General features: G+C 36.2%; 1 protein-coding gene across 2 annotated transcripts; it reads right to left on the bottom strand.

The window, feature by feature from the left end:
• Positions 1 to 435: 435 nt before the first annotated feature.
• Positions 436 to 23,476, bottom strand: LOC117324506 (3'(2'),5'-bisphosphate nucleotidase 1-like). Of its 2 annotated transcripts, XM_033880404.1 has the most exons (8): positions 23,335 to 23,476; positions 18,805 to 18,906; positions 17,068 to 17,166; positions 14,120 to 14,227; positions 10,949 to 10,997; positions 9,175 to 9,315; positions 6,033 to 6,178; positions 436 to 5,603 (listed from the first exon to the last, which is right to left on the bottom strand). In XM_033880404.1, the coding sequence occupies exons 1-8, from the start codon at positions 23,458 to 23,460 to the stop codon at positions 5,127 to 5,129; spliced, it is 1,248 nt and encodes a 415-aa protein (XP_033736295.1). In that variant the 5' UTR covers positions 23,461 to 23,476; the 3' UTR covers positions 436 to 5,126. The 2 variants fall into 2 exon arrangements, with proteins under 2 accessions (XP_033736295.1, XP_033736296.1); XM_033880405.1 differs by lacking the exon at positions 17,068 to 17,166.
• Between the last annotated feature and the right edge of the window lie 62 nt (positions 23,477 to 23,538).

The following is a 23,538-nucleotide window of genomic DNA, read 5'->3' on the forward strand; positions in this document are numbered from 1 at the left end:
CCCTTCCGGAAAGGTTGATTCTGATTCTAAATTTGGTCATAATCCATTGTACATTAAAAAGACTACTATTTCCCTTACTGGGCTCTTCCCCTCCAGCCCCTGGGGGTATAGTCACTTTTTAGGTCACCTTCCCCTACAGCCCCTGGGGGTATAGTCACTTTTTAGGTCACCTTCCCCTACAGCCCCTGGGGGTATAGTCACTTTTTAGGTCACCTTCCCCTACAGCCCCTGGGGGTATAGTCACTTTTTATGCAAAAACTTGTTCCCCTTTTCCAAAGGAGGCTTCTGACCAAAATTAGTCAAAATCCATTCAGTACTTTATGACTAGTAGCGATTTAAAACAAACATTGACGGGACAACGGATGCCGTGCCAAGGCATAAGATCACTGGTCCTTCAGACCAGGTGAGCTAAAATAATGGACGTTAACAAGTATGGATATAGACAAAGGCAATATCTTTATTTTCAACAGATAGTAAATAAACCTAATGATTGCATACAATTTAGTTTCATATACATACTATCTTTCTAATTACAACAAAAATAAAGATTCCGAGCTGATTATATGAGCCATATACACGATAAATACAAATATATCTTAACACAATGAAAGTTTAGGTGAAAATGATACATTATACAAATGAAACATTAATTTCAGATTTCTTGAGTTTCATTTGCTGCATAATTTTTTTAGAACTTTCGAATATTATCAGTGTTTATATAATAATTGATACAATTTTCCAGCAAGTCATTTAGATTTTAAATCATTGAATTTTACAGGAAAGTGTGGTAGGCATACCGTATTTTATTTTTCGACACCTGTGCAGCTTGATGTCAGGTCATATGATCAAATTACAAAATGGCAGTGATCTCTTCTCTCAATATATCTATAATCACAGAAAGTAATCGATGCAATAACAACAAGTTCCATATATGTGATAATGCAAGCCAAAACCTGGTGTGCAAGATGTTTGGTGAAAACGTTCGGTGGATCTTATTGTATGGAACAGTATACACAGGTATCGAAGGCAGCCATATTACACAGAAAATAATGTTCATCTTCAAATAAATTAACACCTATTAATTAAATGCATATTATTAATAAAACCTATAACGAAGGTAATTTAGTACAAATGAACTTTTCAGACTATAAAATTGCAAAAAAAAGTTCTATAATATAAAGATGTATCTAAAGATTGACAACTGTCAACTTCTAGAAGCTTGCATTACCCTAAGAATTTGCATTATTTTTCCATACAGAATTGTAACTATTCTGAATTACACTACGGACAAGGACAGCATTGGATATTTTGATTCATTAGTATAAACCAAACAGCTAATTGCTGTTCTGATTCCAGATGAACAACAAAACAATTTCTGTACGTTTTATGAATTAAAGATCCATGAAAAAAAAAATTACTTCTAACTAATGTTGTCATATATGGGAGACATATTCACAATATCTATGAATCTGTTGCTTTGGTAAATATTTGATAACCTGACTCAGTGACATCCAAATAATTCATACATAATGCACATAAAGCACCACCAAATTATTCATCAGCAGAATTATAATAAAGGCAACTTTATAATTTCATCTGAGCAAGAGAAAAGGTCTTATGAAGAAATGAAAGATAACATGACAAAATCAGAAATGATATGTTAAACAACAAAATTACAACTGATATGTTAAATGACCATTTCACAAATAGAAACATCTATAAGCAAAATAAAAGCTAATACAAATTGAAACCAAGCATTTGTTTTTGGTGGCATAGATGCTGTTCTTCAGGCCATGAACACAAAAGAAAGTTTAATTTTATTGTTTCCTTCTGATTCAGAAGTATACAGAATTGTACACATGTATGCATGCTGATTTATGTAGAAATTGTGACTGAAAAATAACAACGGTGATTGTGGATGGAAGACATTGCTTTAAGCAATTAAACTATAAGTAAATTAATATCACTATTATGGAATATAGTTTGACTGATGAAAGAATATTCCTGTGAATAATGGATATATACCGGTATATATGGTGGTTTTGATACATCTCCTGGCTGGCGCCAAGAAAAAATTTGTTAATACAATCTACATGTATTGATGAACAATGTGATTGGAATGTCAATAGAAATGTAGATAATTAACAGCAAAGAACATAATTATATGGCAAACATAGAAATCAAATTCAGTTGGAGACTAAATTTCATTAATACAGCTGAAAAAATAAAATTACACATGAAAATATAAGTACATGTATTTCAGTATATTTGGCCAAGTTTCTTTTTCCAGAAAAACAGAACCAAAACTTACCGTAATTGTTCTAACATTCTGATAATCTAGAAGCAATCAGTGATTAGAGGTAACATCTTCATCAAAATAAAACGCTACTGTCTTCTTAACAACAGAAGATAAAACATCATTGACACTAACAGATAATTAAGGACAAAAACTATAGAAAGTACTAAATCAAAAAAACAAAGAAAATCGTTAGAGACCTAACCAGTATTTAACTATCTACACATACAGTGTATATAATTACTGGTCCCTCAAATTGCTAACGTTTCCTTTTCTGATTGTTATACAGCTAATCTTGTACTAATATATAACAACCGTCATGCATGTCATATCGCTGTATAAATACAGTAGGTAACAGTTATTGCTCCAATGGTTTACAATCTAAGTAAAACTTATTGTTCATCAATATTCTAACAGTGTTCTCTAAATTCAATTAACATGATCATGTTTACAAGAATCTTCAAAACAGAATAATAGATAGTAAATTACTTACATTTTCATCTTCAACAATGTATCTTAAATTCCTCAAATGATAGAGCACACTATTGTATATGGAAGGTATTTAACATATAAGTATTCCCATGACAAATAAGTCATACTTCATTACTACGAAAAATATGGCAGAATTGATACATGTTAAAGAAAACAAAAATATTGTATAATAATCTGCTGCATATATTACAAAAAGAAGCTGTATTCATGAGGAAAACAATTAAATTGTCTTTATATTCTATTTTAAAAGCATGAAAGCACAACTCAATGTAACGAGATGAAGATAGTGGAATGATCAGTAGTGTATAACGTTTGGCATCATACTCTACAGATTAAAAAAAAAAAAAAAAAAAAACACCAACAACTTAATAATGTTTATGTTGTGTGTGATACATGTACCAAGTCAATCTTTTCCGCTGCGTCTGAACAAAAATGCAATGGATAGGAACTACTGTTCATCACAGACATGATATCAATTACTGTTCATCACAGATATATCAATTACTGTTCATCACAGACATGATATCAATTACTGTTCATCACAGACATGATATCAATTACTGTTCATCACAGACATGATATCAATTACTGTTCATCACAGACATGATATCAATTACTGTTCATCACAGACATGATATCAATTACTGTTCATCACAGACATATCAATTACTGTTCATCACAGACATGATATCAATTACTGTTCATCACAGACATATCAATTACTGTTCATCACAGACATGATGTCAATTACTGTTCATCACAGACATGATATCAATTACTGTTCATTACAGACATGATATCAATTACTGTTCATCACAGACATATCAATTACTGTTCATCACAGACATGATATCAATTACTGTTCATCACAGACATGATATCAATTACTGTTCATCACAGACATTGATAACACTTTTCATCACAGACATACCAATTACTGTTCATCACAGACATGATATCAATTACTGTTCATCACAGACATGATATCAATTACTGTTCATCACAGACATGATATCAATTACTGTTCATCACAGACATGATATCAATTACTGTTCATCACTGACATGATATCAATTACTGTTCGTCACAGACATGATATCAATTACTGTTCATCACAGACATGATATCAATTACTGTTCATCACAGACATGATATCAATTACTGTTCATCACAGACATATCAATTACTGTTCATCACAGACATGATATCAATTACTGTTCATCACTGACATGATATCAATTCTTTATTTTTGTAATCTGATATTAAACCTTCACAGAGCAAGAACAGCAAGTTACACTTAAAGTATCAAAATGATAAAATTACAAATATCACTTCCAAAAAAGTAATTAAAAACAATACATACTAAATCAAAAATGTATTTTCTAGATCGTAAATAATGTACATGTATTAGAAATGGTGGATTGCTGTTTAGGTTAATCGATGGTACTACAGATACATTGCGGTAAGTCATTAGTACTATTCTCCCTGTTACCTTTGTGTCAATGATAACCAAGTATGGTTGAAATATCCCTTTACCAAATATTCTCTGTTTAAAATATACTGTATAAAGCTTAACATTGCCAGGGTTATATATAATTAATACTTTCTGTCCTCAAGCTTCTTATTCTTAACACAATAACAAAATTCTTTAATTTGCTTTGAAATTCAAAGATAAGAATTTTTGTGGATCATTGATTTGAATTCCTACAAGCTTAATATATGAAATTTACAATTTAATTTCATTCTAGAAAATCCTCAATTTTTTAAATATACAAAATATTGTTTTCCATTTTTTGCTAGAAACCTGTCTTTCAGCAAGATAAAAATCCTAACTTTGACATTTGCTAGAAATTCAATTTTGGAATAAATTAAGACCAGAATAATAAAATCCTGATAAAACAATATTTTTTTTTCAAAATATTATACATCATATACCAATATACTTTTCTAAACATTATATATGTACATCATATACCAATATACTAACTGAAAAACAAAACTGAAGTATGATTACTATTAATGTACTGTGTTCAGTTAGAAAGCACATGATCAATAAATCTATCTATCACTATGTTAAATACTGTTCAAGTAAATTGTATGTAGTCTCCAATGATGTACTTGATACAAATAAATCAACTATTCATTAAATAATTGGATCTGGCACTGGTTTCAAAAATGTTCCCTTTAATAAGACTATGTTAAAAACATTGGTAAACAAAGTCTAGTCAAAGGTATATTTTGAATCTAGAGTCAGAAACACTACTGCGAGAGCAGAACTAGAATTGATCACAGCTACTTTTGTCCATTGTGTAAACTTGTGTCCCTGATAAATAAATGACTACAATTTAGTGTCAAGGTTTTCCCTGGCTATCCCAGTATCACTGGACGGAGATTCACTGCCCTTTGGACTTAGAGATGGCTCTTCTTTCTGTTCCACCTGCTGTTCCATCTTCTGTTCTGTTTGCTGTTCTATTTCCTGTTCTTCTTCCCTTACTTCCCCGAGGCAGCCTTTGTTATCTCCCCTTAGACATATGCCCCCGGCTAAAGGTTCGGGAGATTCACTTTTCTCTAAGTTTTCCAGGACATGCTCGGGAACTTTGCTTACAAAGTACTGATGGTTAGATGTTGTGGCCAGCACACCACCAGCATTCAATCGTTTAACATTTGGTCCGTATGACATTGTAATACCAAACATGTCCGTGAGTGTTCCTCCAACAGCATGTAGAATTGCTTCTGGGGCGCAGGTGTCCCACTTTTTACAGCCTTTAGTGGCAAATATGTATGCATGGACCTTACCTTCTATCAACAGCAGAACCTGGAGAAGGCAATGATATATAAAATAAATTACAATCAAAATACAAATATGAGAGTAAATAAATTGATATAATTTAAAGATATCTTAAGCATCTTTTGTAAAATCTGTTTTTCTTGATACTGTGAACTTGAAATTAAAAGCAATTCTGATTATCTCCCCTGGCCCTGATTTTGTACCTTATGACCAGCACCACCGACTCTGATTATCTCTCCCTGATTTGTACCTTATGACCAGCACCACCGACTCTGATTATCTCCCCTTGCCACTTGTCCTGATTTGGACCTTATGACCAGCACCACTGACTCTGATTATCTCCCCTGGCCCTGATTTTGTACCTTATGACCAGCACCGCCGACTCTGATTATCTCCCCTTGATTTGTACCTTATGACCAGCACCACCGACTCTGATTATCTCCCCCTGATTTGTACCTTATGACCAGCACCGCCGACTCTGACAACTTCAGAAGGATTAAGAGCCTCCACAGCCTCCGTTACCATCCTGTTGGAATGAGATCTAGATGTTGTCAAAATCAGTTTGTCCTCGGGGAGCACCTCCCTGGTAAACCCATAAGCTCCTGTGGAAGAAACCAATCATATTCTTATTATAAACTTATCTTCTGAAATAACAAATCTGTGATGTTACAAGAACTCTTTTCATTGATTGTATATTTTATACATGTATTTCCAAACTTGTAAATATATTCTTTGTGCTTTCAGTCCCATTTAATCATGATGAGACTATAAGGTAATTAAATCTAATTTACCCACTTCTGAGGAACTTCACCTAGTTGCCAACACTCCCTTCTTATGTATGGGACTTGTCTGACTGACATACTCCCTACCCGGTACATAAGTTTACGACTTACCTAGTTGATATACTCCCTACCCGGTACATAAGTACAGGACTTACCTAGTTGACATACTCCCTACCCGGTACATAAATACAGGACTCACCTAGTTGACATACTCCCTACCCGGTACATAAGTATATGACTTACCTAGTTGACATACTCCCTAGCTACCCGGTACATAAATACAGGACTCACCTAGTTGACATACTCCCTACCCGGTACATAAGTATACGACTTACCTAGTTGACATACTCCCTACCCGGTACATAAGTATACAACTTACCTAGTTGACATACTCCCTACCCGGTACATAAATACAGGACTCACCTAGTTGACATACTCCCTACCCGGTACATAAGTATAGGACTTACCTAGTTGACATACTCCCTACCCGGTACATAAGTACAGGACTTACCTAGTTGACATACTCCCTACCCGGTACATAAGTATACGACTCACCTAGTTGACATACTCCCTACCCGGTACATAAGTATACGACTTACCTAGTTGACATACTCCCTACCCGGTACATAAGTATACGACTTACCTAGTTGACATACTCCCTACCCGGTACATAAATACAGGACTCACCTAGTTGACATACTCCCTACCCGGTACATAAGTATAGGACTTACCTAGTTGACATACTCCCTACCCGGTACATAAGTACAGGACTTACCTAGTTGACATACTCCCTACCCGGTACATAAGTATACGACTCACCTAGTTGACATACTCCCTACCCGGTACATAAGTATAGGACTTACCTAGTTGACATACTCCCTACCCGGTACATAAGTACAGGACTTACCTAGTTGACATACTCCCTACCCGGTACATAAGTATACGACTCACCTAGTTGACATACTCCCTACCCGGTACATAAATACAGGACTCACCTAGTTGACATACTCCCTACCCGGTACATAAGTATATGACTTACCTAGTTGACATACTCCCTAGCTACCCGGTACATAAATACAGGACTCACCTAGTTGACATACTCCCTACCCGGTACATAAGTATACGACTTACTTAGTTGACATACTCCCTACCCGGTACATAAGTATACAACTTACCTAGTTGACATACTCCCTACCCGGTACATAAATACAGGACTCACCTAGTTGACATACTCCCTACCCGGTACATAAGTATAGGACTTACCTAGTTGACATACTCCCTACCCGGTACATAAGTACAGGACTTACCTAGTTGACATACTCCCTACCCGGTACATAAGTATACGACTCACCTAGTTGACATACTCCCTACCCGGTACATAAGTATAGGACTTACCTAGTTGACATACTCCCTACCCGGTACATAAGTACAGGACTTACCTAGTTGACATACTCCCTACCCGGTACATAAGTATACGACTCACCTAGTTGATATACTCCCTACCCGGTACATAAGTACAGGACTTACCTAGTTGACATACTCCCTACCCGGTACATAAGTACAGGACACACCTAGTTGACATACTCCCTACCCGGTACATAAGTATACGACTCACCTAGTTGATATACTCCCTACCCGGTACATAAGTATACGACTCACCTAGTTGATATACTCCCTACCCGGTACATATAGTAATAGACCTCACCTAGCTTGATACTACTCCCTACCCGGTACATAAGCTACAGGACATCACCTAGTTGTATTACTCCCTGACCCTGGTACCTAAGTATAGGGACTTTTACCTAGGTGACATACTCCCTACCCGGTACATAAGTATAGACTCCACCTAGTTGATATACTCCCTACCCGGTACCTTAAGTATAAGACTCACTAGTTGATATACTCCCTACCAGGTACATACGTATAGGACCTCCTAGTTGACATACTCCCTACCTCGGGACATAATTACAAGGACGTCCCTAGTGACATACTCCCTACCGGTACATTAAGTACAGGACTTACCTAGCTTGACATACTCCCTACCCGTTACATAAGGTATACGACTCACCTAGTTGACATACTCCCTACCCGGTACATAAGTACAGGACTTACCTAGTTGACATACTCCCTACCCGGTACATAAGTACAGGACACACCTAGTTGACATACTCCCTACCCGGTACATAAGTATACGACTCACCTAGTTGATATACTCCCTACCCGGTACATAAGTATACGACTCACCTAGTTGATATACTCCCTACCCGGTACATAAGTATAAGACTCACCTAGTTGATATACTCCCTACCCGGTACATAAGTACAGGACTCACCTAGTTGATATACTCCCTACCCGGTACATAAGTATAGGACTTACCTAGTTGACATACTCCCTACCCGGTACATAAGTATACGACTTACCTAGTTGATATACTCCCTACCCGGTACATAAGTATAAGACTCACCTAGTTGATATACTCCCTACCAGGTACATAAGTATAGGACCTACCTAGTTGACATACTCCCTACCCGGTACATAAGTACAGGACTTACCTAGTTGACATACTCCCTACCCGGTACATAAGTACAGGACTTACCTAGTTGACATACTCCCTACCCGGTACATAAGTATACGACTTACCTAGTTGACATACTCCCTACCCGGTACATAAGTATACGACTTACCTAGTTCACATACTCCCTACCCGGTACATAAGTATATGACTTACCTAGTTGACATACTCCCTACCCGGTACATAAGTACAGGACACACCTAGTTGACATACTCCCTACCCGGTACATAAGTACAGGACTTACCTAGTTGACATACTCCCCAGATACACCTGCCCATCACCTTGTCCTCTTCCTGATAGTTATAAAATGGTTGATTGATTACGCCACCAACAGCATGTCCATCTACAGCAATGCCGATCAAAACTGTCACATGGTCCAAGAAACCTGCAATGAAGATCAACCTCATTAACAAAGGTACTTGTTTTAATTTAATTAGAATATTTCCTTACTAAGTATAAATAAGATCAGGGATACATATAATTTCACTTCATCTGCTGGTGGTCAACTGTATTTTAGCCAATTTCTGCCTAAGGTCTGGTAATGAGTTTTGGCTAATTCTTCATTTTTGAATCCAAAGTTTGTCTAGCTTTTGTAGACTATTGCTTAGGTAGTTCCATTGACTATAATGATATGTTAGTTTCACTGGATATAACACAGGGTATAGATTAGCTGGTTGTATTTCCTAAACAAGAGGTAATTAGTTACACCTACCTTGAGTGTACTCAGCTTACTAAACAAGTTACACCTACCTTGAATGTACTCAGCTTACTAAACAAGTTATACCTACCTTGAGTGTAATCAGCTTACTAAACAAGTTACACCTACCTTGAGTGTACTCAGCTTACTAAACAAGTTACACCTACCTTGAGTGTACTCAGCTTACTAAACAAGTTACACCTACCTTGAATGTACTCAGCTTACTAAACAAGTTATACCTACCTTGAGTGTAATCAGCTTACTAAACAAGTTACACCTACCTTGAGTGTAATCAGCTTACTAAACAAGTTACACCTACCTTGAGTGTACTCAGCTTACTAAACAAGTTATACCTACCTTGAGTGTACTCAGCTTACTAAACAAGTTACACCTACCTTGAGTGTACTCAGCTTACTAAACAAGAGGAAAGTTACACCTACCTTGAGTGTACTCAGCTTACTAAACAAGTTACACCTACCTTGAGTGTACTCAGCTTACTAAACAAGTTACATCTACCTTGAGTGTACTCAGCTTACTAAACAAGTTACACCTACCTTGAGTGTACTCAGCTTACTAAACAAGTTACACCTACCTTGAGTGTACTCAGCTTACTAAACAAGTTACACCTACCTTGAGTGTACTCAGCTTACTAAACAAGTTACACCTACCTTGAGTGTACTCAGCTTACTAAACAAGTTACACCTACCTTGAGTGTACTCAGCTTACTAAACAAGTTACACCTACCTTGAATGTACTCAGCTTACTAAACAAGTTACACCTACCTTGAGTGTACTCAGCTTACTAAACAAGTTACACCTACCTTGAGTGTAATCAGCTTACTAAACAAGTTACACCTACCTTGAATGTACTCAGCTTACTAAACAAGTTACACCTACCTTGAGTGTACTCAGCTTACTTATCAAGTTACACCTACCTTGAGTGTAATCAGCTTACTAAACAAGTTACACCTACCTTGAGTGTACTCAGCTTACTAAACAAGTTATACCTACCTCGAGTGTAATCAGCTTACTAAACAAGTTACACCTACCTTGAATGTACTCAGCTTACTAAACAAGTTACACCTACCTTGAGTGTACTCAGCTTACTAAACAAGTTATACCTACCTTGAGTGTACTCAGCTTACTAAACAAGAGGAAAGTTACACCGACCTTGAGAGTACTCAGCTTACTAAACAAGTTACACCTACCTTGAGTGTACTCAGCTTACTAAACAAGTTACACCTACCTTGAGTGAACTCAGCTTACTAAACAAGTTACACATACCTTGAGTGTACTCAGCTTACTAAACAAGTTACACCTACCTTGTGTGTACTCAGCGGTGCCATCAAGAGGATCTACCCAAATCACAATCTGTATTGAAAACACAAAAAAACATTTTACCAGATTTCACCATTATAATACTTTGGTGATGGTCAATGAATGATTTGAAAAATGTTATCATTTTTCAAATCTGTAAATATAATTGTTTATAATTACATGTATATAATGAAGTCAGTTTGTATTAAACATAAGTACAATTCACACACAAGAGTCAGTTTTTGGTTTCTTGTTTTGTATTTACTTTAAGGCTTGACCTGAATTTTGTAATATTTCTGTCAGTTTCAGTAAATGTTCCTTTATTTACACTTAACTGTGTATGTACCAATAAACTTACAGGACATACAGAAGTCCAATACACACAGAACCCTCCATTGGTTAACTTAGTTTGTTCAGCTTGATTCCATAAACAATGAAACATTCCACTCGACACTGTCATGGGAACCTTACCTGTTAATTTACAGAGACAATTAAACATTCCAGTCGACACGGTCACGGGAACCTTACCTGTTAATCTACAGAGACAATTAAATATTCCACTCGACACTGTCACAGGAACGTTACCTGTTAATCTACAGAGACAATGAAACATTCCACTCGACACTGTCACAGGAACCTTACCTGTTAATCTACAGAGACAATGAAACATTCCACTCGACACTGTCACGGGAACCTTACCTGTTAATCTACAGAGACAATGAAACATTCCACTCAACACTGTCACGGGAACCTTACCTGTTAATCTACAGAGACAATGAAACATTCCATTCTGCACTGTCATGGGAACGTTACCTGTTAATCTACAGAGACAATGAAACATTCCACTCGACACTGTCATGGGAACGTTACCTGTTAATCTACAGAGACAATGAAACATTCCACTCGTCACTGTCACGGGAACGTTACCTGTTAATCTACAGAGACAATGAAACATTCCACTCGACACTGTCACGGGAATGTTACCTGTTAATCTACAGAGGCAATGAAACATTCCACTCGTCACTGTCACGGGAACCTTACCTGTTAATCTACAGAGAGAATGAAACATTCCACTCGACACTGTCACGGGAACGTTACCTGTTAATCTACAGAGAGAATGAAACATTCCACTTGACACTGTCATGGGAACGTTACCTGTTAATCTACAGAGACAATTAAACATTCCACTCGATACTGTCACGGGAACATTACCTGTTAATCTACAGAGACAAGGAAACATTCCACTCGACACTGTCACGGGAACCTTACCTGTTAATCTACAGAAACAATGAAACATTCCACTCGACACTGTCACAGGAACCTTACCTGTTAATCTACAGAAACAATGAAACATTCCACTCGACACTGTCACGGGAACGTTACCTGTTAATCTACAGAGACAATGAAACATTCCACTCGACACTGTCACAGGAACCTTACCTGTTAATCTACAGAGACAATTAAACATTCCACTTGACACCGTCACGGGAACCTTACCTGTTAATCTACAGAGACAATGAAACATTCCACTCGACACTGTCATGGGAACATTACCTGTTAATCTACAGAGACAATGAAACATTCCACTCGACACTGTCACGGGAACGTTACCTGTTAATCTACAGAGACAATGAAACATTCCACTCGACACTGTCACGGGAACATTACCTGTTAATCTACAGAGACAATGAAACATTCCACTCCATACTGTCACGGGAACGTTACCTGTTAATCTACAGAGAGAATGAAACATTCCACTCGATACTGTCATGGGAACGTTACCTGTTAATCTACAGAGACAATGAAACATTCCACTCAACACTGTCACGGGAACATTACCTGTTAATCTACAGAGAGAATGAAACATTCCACTCAACACTGTCACGGGAACGTTACCTGTTCATCTACAGAGACAATGAAACATTCCACTTGACACTGTCACGGGAACCTTACCAGTTAATCTACAGAGACAATGAAACATTCCACTTGACACTGTCATGGGAACGTTACCTGTTAATCTACAGAGACAATGAAACATTCCACTTGACACTGTCATGGGAACGTTACCTGTTAATCTACAGAGACAATGAAACATTCCACTCGACACTGTCACGGGAACCTTACCAGTTAATCTACAGAGACAATGAAACATTCCACTTGACACTGTCATGGGAACGTTACCTGTTAATCTACAGAGACAATGAAACATTCCACTCGATACTGTCATGGGAACGTTACCTGTTAATCTACAGAGACAATGAAACATTCCACTCGTCACTGTCACGGGAACCATACCAGTTAATCTACAGAGACAATGAAACATTCCACTCGACACTGTCACGGGAACCTTACCAGTTAATCTACAGAGACAATGAAACATTCCACTCGACACTGTCACGGGAACCTTACCAGTTAATCTACAGAGACAATGAAACATTCCACTCGTCACTGTCATGGGAACGTTACCTGTTCATCTACAGAGGCAATGAAACATTCCACTCGACACTGTCATGGGAACGTTACCTGTTAATCTACAGAGACAATGAAACATTCCACTCGACACTGTCATGGGAACGTTACCTGTTAATCTACAGAGAGAATGAAACATTCCACTTGACACTGTCACGGGAACATTACCTGTTAATCTACAGAGAGAATGAAACATTCCACTCGACACTGTCACGGGAACATTACCTGTTAATCTACAGAGAGAATGAAACATTCCACTCGACACTGTCACGGGAACCTTACCTGTTCATCTACAGAGAGAATGAAACATTCCACTCAACACTGTCACGGGAACATTACCTGTTAATCTACAGAGGCAATGAAACATTCCACTCGACACTGTCATGGGAACGTTACCTGTTAATCTACAGAGACAATGAAACATTCCACTCGACACTGTCACGGGAACGTTACCTGTTAATTTACAGAGACAATGAAACATTCCACTCGACACTGTCACGGGAACCTTACCTGTTAATCTACAGAGACAATGAAACATTCCACTCGACACTGTCACGGGAACATTACCTGTTAATCTACAGAGACAATGAAACATTCCACTCGACACTGTCACGGGAACATTACCTGTTAATCTACAGAGACAATGAAACGTTCCACTCGACACTGTCACGGGAACGTTACCTGTTAATCTACAGAGACAACCTTACCTGTTCATCCTTAACATCTTCTAAGAATTTTGGACAGTCATGCTTCAGTACATCCTCACTAAATCCAAGTTCTATAAAATCGGCTGGAATCTTTTCTGGTCCTAGTTGCTAGTAACAAAAAGACACAGTTTTTAGACAAGTATACTTCATATGAAAATTGTATTCCAAAATACTATGGAAGTTGGCATGTAATTAAGTATTCAACTCCTTCTGTAGTAATATACAGTTCCGATACCAGTGTACCGTACTAATTGTGTGTCAAAATTGATACCACAACAGCCATGGTAAAATTCTTTAACTACATCATCTATATTCATGATTAATGATTTTCCTAATGTAGTGGCATTCATATTGCCTATAAACTGAATCTGAAAATAGTTTAATAATACTTGTCAGTATGATAATGATTGTGGCTTTAATTTTTGGAGCACATTACTGGAACATCCAGTAGAACTTCAGAAACACCACACGTCCTGCAGTTGGACAGTTTTCATTATTATTATTCATAACAATTGGATAATTATCATAAAAAAAACAAATTTTCTGATATTTCGTTTAGAAAACCCTTTTATAATTTACAATGTCAGTTCTGTATTGTAAATGGAAAATTCCTATTACATGTAGAATTTACATAGTTTTCTTGATAGCTTTGCTGAAATAATAAAACTTTATGTGAATGAGACATACACAATTGGTATGATTTAAATTTACATATAAAGTAACCATCTGTTGTCCACCTCCCTTGTGTATCCAGATCACTGTTGTAACGGGAACATTAGATATTCATGATCAATATATAGCAATTTAAGGACAAACTACTTACTGACAAACTGACTAGCATGAATTCATTGAATTGTTTTTATTGAGATTGCTATTTCAAGTCAGTTTAATATATAAACACATTTGAGTTACCTCGGTAAATAAACAGCGATGACCATAATGTGTACATCGGGTAAACTTAATTACTGGTAGTAACATATTCAGTATTAAACTGAATTAAATACCTCCAGGCCTGACGTCTCTAAGTTACCTAATTGAATATTTGGGAGTGTGACTTTAAAACAGTTATATATTAATATACCTTTAGACCTGATCGATGTATGACCTTGAATACCTGAGGACAAGACCTTTAGACCTGATGTATTACCTTGAATATCTGAGGACAAGACCTTTAGACCTGATGCATGACCTTGAATACCTGAGGACAAGACCTTTAGACCTGATGTATTACCTTGAATACCTGAGGACAAGACCTTTAGACCTGATGCATGACCTTGAATACCTGAGGACAAGACCTTTAGACCTGATGTATTACCTTGAATACCTGAGGACAAGACCTTTAGACCTGATGTATGACCTTGAATACCTGAGGACAAGACCTTTAGACCTGATGTATTACCTTGAATACCTGAGGACAAGACCTTTAGACCTGATGTATTACCTTGAATACCTGAGGACAAGACCTTTAGACCTGATGCATGACCTTGAATACCTGAGGACAAGACCTTTAGACCTGATGCATGACCTTGAATACCTGAGGACAAGACCTTTAGACCTGATGTATGACCTTGAATACCTGAGAACAAGACCTTTAGAATTGATTGGCTATGTCGCTATATTTTAACAAAGATTTGATATGTTTTGAAAAAGAGGCCCAGGAGCCTGAATAGTTCACCCCCTTTTCACTAACATTACCTTAAACATTGTAAATCATACAAATATAAGGTAATCAAAGAACCATAAGAAAACAGTAATGAAAGCCTGAGATAAAAATTCAACACCACTAATTAAAAATTAGACATGTATTACAGTACACTTCTAATAATAACTCTGTCTCCAGAGGGACTTTTCCCTCTCCCAACCCTAAACCTTCATAAATGATAAAATTGTACCTGATTAAATCAGGCATGACTTCATTCAAATTAAGATACTAAAATACCTTCACATTCAGGGTATTGATTAAGGAATTTTTAATTTTCTCTTTCAGGTCCTTCCCCTCCGCCTCCATCAAGGCCTTGTCAGACTCTATACATACACAATACCCATTTACCCAGGCATGCTCCTCACCAAACTTTGTCAAAATCCAAGGAATCATTCTAGAATACCTATATGTGGCTTATATATCATACAGGTAAGCCAACTGAGATACCATACCATCTACTAAAACGGGACTAAATAGGAAAATGTTCAGAGGAATAGGGAGAGCTCACACAGACAATATTACCAAGCATACTTAAACAGCTGTGAATAAATTAACATGTATTATCACCAAAACTTAATGTCTGGGTACATTCAAAATATTAATTATTTAGTGATCAATTTCAGGTGGTGGGTTTGTTGAGATTGATCAATGGAACACCTATTGATGTTATAGAAAATCAAACAAAGCAATCAAATGAAATCAATTATCATCTGAATTACCTTGACTTGACACGTGACTTTTGGTAGATACATAAACATATACACAGCTATTGTTAGGGAAAATGTAACATAAATCCACAGTTATGGAAGTGTACATTGCTCTACCTTGGATGATATATCAGGAAATACAAGGATTTATATTGTTTGAAACCCATCCATGGCTACTAAGAATTTTTTTCTGTAGTATCCTTTTATTAGGCTAATGTTAAACTAAATTGTGGGACTTGTGTATATAGTACACCCTAGGATGATAATTCCTTGAAAAAAAGTCACAAAACAAACTGTGACACAAAGTCAGCCATTCCTAATGTATATTGTGTACATCTGTCAATTGTTACATTATATAGATAAGTATAAATTTTGTTAGTAAGATGAGTTACAATTAACATATCACATAATTTTGTTTATCACACCATGAAATATGTTAGTTATGCAATCATGTTAAAGGTGAATTATAATACTCCATTTCAGGGTAAATGAAGGAATAGAGAGGGAAGCAACATTAATAAGGAGGTGTTATCACCTACCGTCCAGATGTTCTGTTTTGGTGAAAGAGGTGTAGAGATTGTAGGAAAAGCAAAGTGTGGTCTATGAAGTCTCGTTCTATCTAAGACAAAGGTCTCGCCCTGGGAGAGAAGATAACCCAACATCAGACCAATACTCGTCTCACAAATTTCAGAACCTTATTTTCTGTGAAGTTTTATACACTTTCTGTGTTTGATTATAATGCCTGCTTAACTGTATAATGGTAATACCAGATATGATGGTCTTACAAATTCAGTTTGAAATCAAAACAGTTTCATGCAATCTGCACATCGAGAGAAATCACAGTAATTTACAGAATCAAGTAAAGTTATAAATTAGACAGCTCCTTCTTGCCTTCTACACATAAAGCAGTTTCTGGCTCTTTAATTAAATAATCAATAATTTTGAAAAGAAAAAAATGTCTATTTTAACAGTGAAAGTACAAAATATAATGCCGTATATCTACTGAATAGAAAAGTTTAATTCTGCATCTTCAAAACTATAAACACTTATTACCATAGCTAGAGCACCTTATTGATTTGCCTTCTGGGAAAGGTAATTGCATGGTGCTTCAATAATTTGCCAGGCCTAGTGATATAAACGTATTATCCTTCAGTGTCATGTCCTCGAAAATGATTCTAAGTCTCAGTTTCAACTAAATGGCATCCAATGAAATCTATAATCAAGAGATTGAACCTCCAACCCTCGAGAAACTGAAGATTGTTTTCTTTTTAATTAGTGAGCACACAACGTTTTAGTTAAAACGGGATACATTTTACTATTGACTGTACAGTGCCTGTGTTACATCATTTTTTATCTACATGTATTTAAAAAAACACATTTACTAACAGAGAGTTATACAAGGGTCGGTGGGGAAGGAATAATTATCAAACTATGCCTTGGCCAAAAAAATATTAATTTTCAAACCATCTACAAATTCTGAAAATTTCTAGATTTAATCTTTAATTATGAATGTGTTCTGAACCTAGCTCTCCCCATTTCTAAGATGACTAATTTTGTTTCTTCACAAGTGCTTCAGTGTTTCTATATTTGGTAATGTGGCCAAGATTATACACTTAATTAATTAAATTGGGCTGTTCCATGTGTAAAAACTTTTCATATGATGTCTTATTCCTATTTCTAGAGACTGACTGTAGCTACTTATAAACTTCTAAAAGCTGAGTTAACCCTTTAAACCCTGATGATGTTTTACCAGGCTAACGCAGATCTACCAAGCATGTATGAAATTGGCTAGCTATAACATAATTATGTACACTTTTCCCTCGCATCATTATCACAGCATAATTGTTTATAATTTATTCAAGGCAAGTTGAGTATATATGTCCCTAAATAACTGAATTACTTGTCAACATTTGCAGTAGGGAGGTTATTTTTTTAGAAGAGCATGGTGTGTATTATACATAGATACACATGTAGCTTCAAAAAAATATTGTGTAACATAATGTTATTGAAAACTTGATAGTATTAAGTGTTAATATATGTGTCACAGATACAGGTAGAATAAAAACAATAGAAGTGAAAAACTACAGAAATAATTAAGGATAATGGATACAGAATCCCAAAACTTAAACCAGCAGGGATGAAAATTCTTAACTTGTACCTTCTTAAAACTCATTAAAAACAAGTTAAGGGTGTTTGGTATAAAATGCTATATCAAAATTTATATGCATTAATATATACACACCACAGTCTATGTTATTTGTTACTCTTGAACTTACTTCCTCTCCAAATATAGACACTTTAGGGAACTGCTTGTGGAGAGAGGCCACTATACATCTCTGAGCCGATCTATCAGCTTCTGTTTGAAAATCATTCTTGCCCTGTAAAAAAAATAAGCCAGCAAACATTAATCCTATAGTTCACATTTTAATGTTTAATACATGTACATAAAGTTAAGAAAATACCAGACATCTTCTCATAAAACTCTCAACATAACCTTGCATGATCTTGGACAAATGACTACAATACTTAGAGAGCGACACACAATAAGATGGATGCATTAACTATATTTGTAAGACTGATCTTTTCTCTGCTTGTCCATTCGTTCCTCTAAAGACCTTATATATGAAATCTGAGAAAGATCTAACAAGACCCTTTTGAGAAATGGTGAAAAAATTAACTGTAAAAATCGAACATGGCGGCATGTTTGCCATTTCTTTGTGTTTCCAATCATTCTCAAAAGCAGGCACAATTAGAGACCAAAGGAAACCTACTTTTGAATCCTGTGGAATATCCATTGTCAACTTTCTGAGATACAGCAATAATTAATTTCAACTGTCAAACTCAAAGATGGCCACCTGGCAGTCATTTTCGAACTTAATCGGTAGAACTAGGGAACAAAAACTGAAAGGCAGGGGCTTACAAATCGACTCAATTGTCAGCAACAATGAAGAAATGAAGGCTGTGACAGACAGAATGGGTGTTGGTATAACGATGTGACACTTTCTAACATTTTTGTATACCAATATACTGTATTGTGTCTTTTTAATCAATTCTGTACTCCATGATCATCTCAAAGGTTCCTTCAGTAGTCAGATAAAAGGATATAATCTTTAAGACTAATTTACATACACATGATTATTCATTCCTGAAGAAATATATTAATTGCACACAAAATGTTCTCCAGAATCAGGAAGGAAGATGGACAATGATATGTTGATGTGACCCGACATTGATACACATGTTGCACTAACAACACTCCTACGGAACATATATATACTACATATGTATATGCAAAAATATTTGTTAGCTTTAAACATGTTTTAATTAGCAATCTGCAAGGAATAGCAGCTCATAGATACAACAATATTACACTTAAAATATAAAAGTTTGACAAGTTCACATTAATAAGACTCTAAGGGGCATTTGTTTTAATCCAAAACAGTTTAACAATAAGGAAATGGTGTTTGATTACTATATAATAATTATATATAAAGGTATCTGCCATGAAAAATTTGTATTTGAAAAAATGTGGTTCTTAATATAATATGTATTCTTTGTAAAATCCAGTACACTTCTAAAACTCTTTTTTTTTCAGGAAAATGTAATACAATACTGCAGTTGAATATTGTGAAATTAGATCAAAATTGCCTAAAGTTTATCATACAGGGAATCTATTGATAAAGCTATGCACGGTATCATCCTTTATCTTCACCCTGATCAGTACATATAATGACCCCAAGTGATAGCACATGCTGCATGCACAGTAGTGATTTGAAACTGAAAAATTACCTTTCAGACAGCATAAGTGATATGACCTAATCATTCTTGTTCAAAATTTGATAGATACATTTTTTTTTTTAGTTTTAAACATTTCAGAAGAATCTGCCACTTAATTTCACACATTCATACAGATTAGCATTATAGGATGAAGAAGAGAACTTATTTTAGAATTATGCTGTTTTGGAATATTACTTCAATATTGTGTTTTGCTGTAGTAATACCAGTTAATCAGTTTGTACTAAGCTAAAAGCCTAACAGTACATGCTTACAAACAATACAGACACTTGAAACTTTTTGGGGACAATATTCGTAAATAAATGAACAATGTACCCAACCTGACAGACTGAATATAATACCAAAGTTATTGAAAATAATTGATGCTTGTTGACTGTGCACTCAGCACTTAAAGCGAATCTGAGTGATACACAAGCTAGGAAGCGTAGCTGGCCCATCCCAGTGCCCAACCTGTCGTTGGGAAATGAACCATAGACATATTATATATACAGTATGTCTCTGACAAAAACCAATAACTTAAAATTTACTCAATTGGTGAATCACTGAATACTCAACTGTGATTCAATGCCTTCCCTTGGAAGACAACAGAAAAAAATGACCATAAAGGAGTGCATTGTTTTACTTGTTGCGAAATATAATTAAGGATTAACATCAATTATTTTTCCTGTTATACAGCTGTCATAACAGAAAAAACTGGAGTGTACTCTAAATAAACCGCAAAGCGGTTTATGAAGAGAGTACACTCCAGTTTTTTATGTTATGACTGTATAACAGAAAAAATAATTAATGTTAATTCTTATAATTTAATTTCGTCTTATACACACCAAGATATTTCACTTTCTTTGGCGAACTCTTTTCTGTGATAAATTATTACGCAACGTCATCAGCCAATCAAAAATGACATTACATTTCGCAACGTCAAAAATTTTGTTATGGAGGTATAACAAAATTATTTAAGCCAATGAAAATGCGTGTTTCATACAAAATTAAATTATTGAAGTATAAAAGGAACTGTCGGCATTGCTTATATGTAAGGTTAAATAAGGTCTCTGTCACTCAGCTGACGGGGCATGCTTCTTTGGCTCAGGAGGTAGAGCCGTGGCTTTTCGTGCCGAAGACCCGGGTTCGATTCCTGTCCGGGCACTCAGCCTCAGCAGGAATGTGTTTTTCCCTGTTCTTTAATTATTGCCAAACAGACCTCTTTGGCCCTGCCCCTCTGGCCCCCAGGGGGTCAGCCCCACCATTTGTACAATTTTGAATTCCTACCCCAAAGAGATGCTACCAGTCAAACATGAGCGATATCCATTGCTTAGTTTCAGAGAAGAAGTTGTTTATATCAATTTAGCCAAATTGACACCTTTTGGCCCCACCCCTCAGCCCCCTGAGGGGTCAGCTCCACCATTTGTACAGTTTTAAATCTCCACCTAATAACAAGGCTACCAATTAAATTTTGTTTATTTCCAATCAGCGGCTTTGAAGAAGAAGTGAATTGTTGATGGACGGACAATTGTAGTATATTAGTACTCCTATACATATATGAGGTCTTATTCCACCTGATTACATTGGTGGATATTGCGACCTCATATCCCATCAGCACGTTTTTCTTGTAGCTGCCAGCGCCCTGATTCTGGGGTGCGACAAAAAAGTGTCATAAACCATCTAAAACGATAATTTATGTTAACAAATATGTGTACGCTTTGCGGCTTACTTGTTGATGAAGTATCAATCCATTTATGCACAAACTGTTGATGAACACCTCTTAAATACTTGTATAATTATATCCACAATAATTCACTTGCAACCTACTGTGTTCAAATATTGGGTCACTAAAACAACAACTGCTGTTCCTGTTATAATAAAATACGGAATACAAATAAAACGGATAGCGTAACGCAATATTTTCCCAGCGTTTCGTTTGTTTTTCTTTTATTTCAACTCCAAATTTGGATAAACCGGAAATAACCTCGAGAGGTCACAATCAAAGCAAGTATGGCGGTATATACAAATGGGACCTACGCTTAAACGACAAAAGAGGCTTATAATCACTGATCTTGGATATAGATACGGACACACATTGTGTAACTTTGTGTATTTATGATAGATAAATAGAATAAGGTAGGTCAAATCATATGAAATGTGAGTAAAGATAACTTCTAAACGACTTTAATTAGGTGGGTCACAGCAACAAGTTTTACGTGCGGTGGTAATTAGAGGTTACACGACAGCCTGTCAAAAGTTTCCTGTCGTGTACACCTCTAATATTATTGGAGTAGGACAATAGATGATGGACGCCGGATGCCACTAGTATTGCAGGGCTCAAAGTGGCGCCTATTGCCCCCTGTGGCATCTATCATACAGGGAAAAGCTACGTACGGTATCAATCATCCTTTATGATCACCCTGATCATTACATATAATGACCCAATGACTCAATTGGTGAATCACTAAATACTCAACACATTATCAAATGCCAAATGTGATTAAATGCCTTCCCTTGGAAGACAACAGGGAAAAAAATAAGTAAAGGTCCAAATTATAGTCACTTTTTATTATAGTCGCTTTTTACGAATCATTTATTGTTTTACTTGCTGCAACATACGTTAGGTTAAATACAGTCTCTGTCACTCAGCTGACAGAGCACGCTTATTTGGCTCAGAAGGTAGAGCTTATCACGCCGAAGACCCGGGTTCGATTCCTGTCGGAGTACTCGACAGGAATGTTTTCCCCTGTTCCTTCACAGAGATATTCGTCAATAATTACAATAAATATCAATATAATTTAATAATACGTAAAATACACTAAGGTAACAGATATACACAAAATGTACAACGCAAATGATACGAACCGACAGAAACAACATTTTTCATACTTTTAATACTGATTGATTTTTCTGTTTCAGTAGAAACATGTGAAAACGCGTCATAGATCAATAACGAGAATGCTTCCGAATTGGGTCACTGCATTCCTTGAGTTCTGAACCAAGTATCACTTCGATCACTGCAGTATGCTTACCTTTTCAATAATCCCTAAATCTCCTTTTTTCATGACCTCTCTAATAATTTGGCTGGCACGGTTAGATACTGCCACAGAAGCAGACACAATCCGCATAATAAGCGAGCTACTCATGTTGGATGCCATCTTGTGTCGTGTGATGCAAGCGTGCCAGTGAGCCAGAGTATAAACAAAACAAATGTCGTTCAAAACAACACATATCAA

This window comes from Pecten maximus, chromosome 3 (genome assembly GCF_902652985.1).
Source record: "Pecten maximus chromosome 3, xPecMax1.1, whole genome shotgun sequence".
NCBI classification, from domain to species: Eukaryota; Metazoa; Mollusca; class Bivalvia; order Pectinida; family Pectinidae; genus Pecten; species Pecten maximus.